General features: G+C 40.6%; 1 protein-coding gene across 3 annotated transcripts in view; it reads left to right on the plus strand.

Annotated features, from left to right (window-relative positions):
- Positions 1–5,000, plus strand: part of aacs (acetoacetyl-CoA synthetase) — a 27,906-nt gene that overhangs the window by 14,005 nt on the left and 8,901 nt on the right. For all 3 annotated transcript variants that reach the window (XM_053481365.1, XM_053481364.1, XM_053481363.1), the window contains exons 11-12: positions 1,161–1,225; positions 3,409–3,531. In XM_053481365.1, the coding sequence (XP_053337340.1) occupies positions 1,161–1,225; positions 3,409–3,531 (188 nt within the window). The remainder of the gene's footprint in view (positions 1–1,160; positions 1,226–3,408; positions 3,532–5,000) is intronic.

Raw genomic sequence — 5,000 nt, forward strand, 5'->3', positions numbered from 1 at the left:
GAGCTTTAACTAATATAACATAGTACTGGTACTGCCGCTGGTTTAGAATGGTTTCGCAATCATAAGCACACACGCACACACACAGACACACACACGCACGCATGCACACGAGTGTTATGATACAGATTGATGTTACATTGGGGTCAGATATTATCCTGTTTTTCTAAAACTGTTTTGACCTTTGACCTCTGTGCTTTTAACCCCAAGTGGTTCAATAATAAAAGGTGTGGCAATCAGGGGTCACTGAGAGTTCAGCAGTAACACACAGAGTGAGTGAGTGTGTGTGAGTGTGTGTGAGTGTGTGTGAGTGTGTGTGAGTGTGTGTGAGTGTGAGTGTGTGTGACGGTGTGTGTGAGTGTGTGTGACGGTGTGTGTGTGTGTGTGAGTTGGTCTGCACTCTGCTCATCTCCTCAGTTGTCAGGAGAGACTGGATCCTGTGTGAAACACTTGAGGAGTTAAAGCCTGTGGTTCTGGTGCAGCTCTAATGAGATCAGACCTTCTGCACTAAATACATCACTGACTCGCCCACGCCTCCCTGTGGAAGGTTTTCAAACTGCAGGGCTGCAGAACTGAGCTCAGGTCTGAACCTCAGCAGGACCTTCATCACCTGCCATGTGGGGGCGAGCGCTCTGTAGGGTCTTCAGGATGAGACAGAGTGGTCGTCTTTAGGACGGAACCAGATGTGATGTGATGGTTTCCACAGCACTGGTACCCTCTCCTGATGGAGGTTCAGGTTAAAGACCTGCTTCATGTTAATTTAAATAACTTCTGTTATATTGAACTTTCAGCTGCATGACACACATGATGTTATATCATCTCTATCCGTTATCACCCAGATGAGGATGGGTTCCCTGATGAGTCTGGTTCCTCTCAAGGTTTCTTCCTATTACCAGGAGTTTTTTTTTTTTTTTTTTTCACCCTTGGCTTGCTCATCAGAGACATTTCATTCATCATTCATTCATCTCATTATTATCTAGACAGATTTTTTCTCACACACACACTTTCAAATATTTTCTTTTCTAAAAAAATTCTTTCATTTTAGTGAAGCTGCTTTGAGACACTCACCGTTGTTAAAAGCGCTATATAAATAAAATAGAATAGAATTGAATCATATCTTGTTATTAAACGTTCCTTTGATCTTCCTCTCTGTGTCTCTGCAGTATCACTATATTCGGCACGGGGGCCAAGTGGCTGTCTGTCCTGGAGGAGAGGAACCTGAGACCAGGTGAGTGTGTCCCAGTTAACACTCTGTAAGAGTCGGGACGAGTGAGAGGAGACAGTCTGAAATAAAGAGAGAGAGCGAGAGGAGAAAGAGCAGTGAGACGAACGAGAGAAGTATCTGTCTTTCCCTTCCTCCTTCAGTCAGATGCTCCCTCTCTGTCTCTCTCTCTCTCTCTCTTTTCATTATTAATAAATATATTAATAGAATTTTATTAAAAGTGAGAGTAGAAAAGGTTTGCATAAACAGGTGCTGTGTGTGTGTGTGTGTGTGTGTGTGTGTGTGAGAGAGTGTGTATTAGACTTTGAGATTAGCTTCGCTGCAGGGGATTATGGGTAGGGTTCAATACACACCAGGGCTGTTAGCATATGTTCTGTGTTTACGTGCGTTTGTCTGTGTGTGTTGACTTGTGTTTCTTGCCACACACACACACAGTGTCGTCCTGGTTGGCTAGTTCATGTTTGGTGTCGGACATGGCGCTGTGGAAACGGCTTTCACCTGGCAGGACGCCCACACACACACGCACACACACATTCTCTCTCACTCTCTCTTAAGCTCAATTTAAACTGCTTCATAATTTATAACATACCTGACCATGCTCCATCTGTTCTGTGTGTGTGTGTGTGTGTGTGTATGAAGGTTGAGGAATGTTACACTCTGACCTTTTTGAGCTTAGCGTGGCAGTAAGGGATTATGGGTAGGATGGGTGTGAGTGAGCCCCGACGAGACCCCACTTGGAGCTCCAGCCGTACACACACTGCGCTGTGTAGAATTACATTGTAGAATTACATTAACTGGTTTATTTTTAACAAAAAGATATATTTTTTTAAACTTAAAGAACACGATGAATATATGAGACGGTTATTGCTGTAGTGATGATGATTTAGTGATGATATAGATCATAAACATAACTGAATAAAAAAACTAAAGATATTGATTATAGATTATTGACTAGATATTAATAACATTAATAAATAATTTTAGAAATGTTTAAATATAGTTTAAGAATACATATATTAATGATAATATGTGTAATATAATAATGAATATGAACACTGAACATTTCTGGACATCGACACATTCAGGCACCTTCACACACACACACCCTGAACATTTCTATTTCATTATCTTTTTGTATTTTGCACATTGTGGACATACACACACACACACACACACACACACGACATTTTCATGCACATTTGCATTTTTTTTTTGTATATTTATATTTATACTTACAACAAATGTTTACAGCTAAGTTTTTTTTTTTCTAGAGTTTTCTATATTTCAATATTTACTATCTAGTATAGCTAAGTTTTTATATTTTTTATGTATTTTTTTTATACTTTGGTTCTATTTTCAATAGTTATGTTTTTCTAAAGCTAATTTTCTCTATATTCAATTTCTTATTTTATTCCGTAATTTATTTTTACTTTAAACTCACAGGCGGTCGTATAAGCATTTCACTGCATGTCGTACTGTGTATGACTGTGTATGTTACAAATAAAATGTGAATTTAAATGTGAATAATATTTATTATACAGTGCCGTGAAAAGATATTTGCCCCATCCTGGTTTTTTATAAAAAAAATTTGATTAAATGTAGATTTATTGATCACTGAATAAATTATTCAGCTCATCAAACACACTTTAATATTACACAAAGATAACCTGAGTACATTTTTTAATTTTTTAAATAAATATAAACCTGCCTGGCGTAATGTGAAAAAGTAATTGCCCTCTAAAGGAATTTTGTCCCGCTCTTTTTTAGAATTGTTTTAAATCAGCCCCACTGAGGGTCCTCGAGCACAAACAGTCTGTTTAAAGATCTCAATGACTTTTCCACACATGGCCGGGCAGATTTGGACAGATTTTCACTCTTAAATGAAATCATGATTTAAAATCTACATTTTGAATGTACTTTGAGTAATATTAAAATTCGTTTGATGATCTTAAACATTTAAGTGTGACAAATATGCAAGGTTTTAGATTGTTGTAATTCTGTCAGTAATCTGTAGAAGCGCTTTTTATAATAAACAGGCCTTGTTTACAGCTACAGTGTCGTATCACATGTTTTTGTTTAATTTATATATATATAATTTATAAAGATAACTGTCTGTGTGTTTTTTTTTTTTTTAGCTTAATAAGCTCATTATCTGCTCTGTTTCTGTGTGTGTGTGTGTGTGTGTGTAGCGGACACACACAGTCTGCAGAGTTTACACACCATCCTGTCGACCGGATCGCCCTTAAAGCCACAGAGTTACGACTACGTGTACCGCTGCATCAAACACAACGTCCTGCTCGGCTCCATCTCAGGTGTGTGTGTGTGTTTATGTGTGTGAGAGAGAGAGAGTGAGAGACAGCTCATCCTGTTCAAACAAATTAGCATCAGTGCTAACAGCTGTTGTGGACTGAGGGTGGTGGATGGTTGTGTACCTGCGACTGCATGGGTTTGTCTTTGTGGTGTGTGTGTGTGTGTGTGTGTGTGTGTGTGTGTGTGTGTGTGTGTCAGTGACTTAGGTTTCTCAGTGTGGTGCTCTCACACACCACCTGTGCCCGCCGTCCCCCCATTGCTCAGACAGCTGAGCAGCTCTGTGTGTGTGTGTGTGTGTGTTTGTGTGTCATTGTAGTACTCAAACCCAGTTAGCTAGCTGTTATTGTCATGAAATTAACAATCACACACTCGCCAAAGTACATTATACAGCAGTTCATTCTGACCAATCTGATTGGACGAGAGGCGTTATTACACGAGTGATGATAACAGACAGTAACAGCACTGTGAGGTGTAACTCTGTGTATGAGTGGGCGTGTCCCAGGTGTTGTCCAGTGGTTAATGACACTAACTGTGTGTCTCAGCGTGGGTGAGAGTAGGTCCGTACGGTCCGCAGTACTGAGGAGAGAGCAGCTGTCTGACTAAACCCACATTCACACCCAGTCACAGAAGCACTTTCAGTAAGAACACACATCTGATAACGTTATGGCGTCTTAAACAACACGCCGTCTCTGCACTCATCACTTCTAAGTCCTTCTGAATCGCCTCGGAACCGTCTCTGAAGCTAATGCTTAGCTAACACTTAGCTACAAAGCTAACTAGCCTCTAACACCTAACACAAGGCTGAATCCCAAATCCCTCTCTAACCCCTGATCAAGGGCACTACATGGTACACTCTACATAATGCACTTTAATGCTATTTGGGACTCGACCCCAGAACCCTGAAGTTACCGGAGCTGATATTCTAAAGTGTAAATACAGGATTTACTGTATGAGTTTCTCAGGACTGTCCACCACCTCCATGGTTTATTCTCCTCACCTACAGAGTAACACTAAGAGTTTAACACCACCCTCACCTCCTGTTCATTACACTTCTGCTCCACACGTCGCCGTTAGTTAGTTCAAGGATATGTGGGCGGATCAAAGTCACTGGTTTAATAATAAATAAATGATGATAAATAGTGTTTGTGGATCTGCTGTATAAAAGCCATGTGACCCTCGAGGTCGTCGCTGTGATCTCTCCGTGCTGATATTCCTTACAAAAGCACGACTGTGAGTGTGATGCTGCTGAAATAATCACACACGGGTATAACTCCACCCTTTACCGCAGTTTGAGCTGCTTGTTGGCGGACAGTGTTTGATTGACAGGTTTCTGATGTCCAGTTCGAGTTCAAGAATTTCATTCGGTTTACTTACACAGTGCGATATCCTTTTTAGCGTCTCTGGCCCCTCCCACAAAAAAGAGGCGTGCCTGACCTTGACCTCTGACCCTGAGGCCAAGTGAAGCATATGT

This window comes from Clarias gariepinus, chromosome 21, assembly GCF_024256425.1.
Source record: "Clarias gariepinus isolate MV-2021 ecotype Netherlands chromosome 21, CGAR_prim_01v2, whole genome shotgun sequence".
Taxonomy (NCBI): Eukaryota; Metazoa; Chordata; class Actinopteri; order Siluriformes; family Clariidae; genus Clarias; species Clarias gariepinus.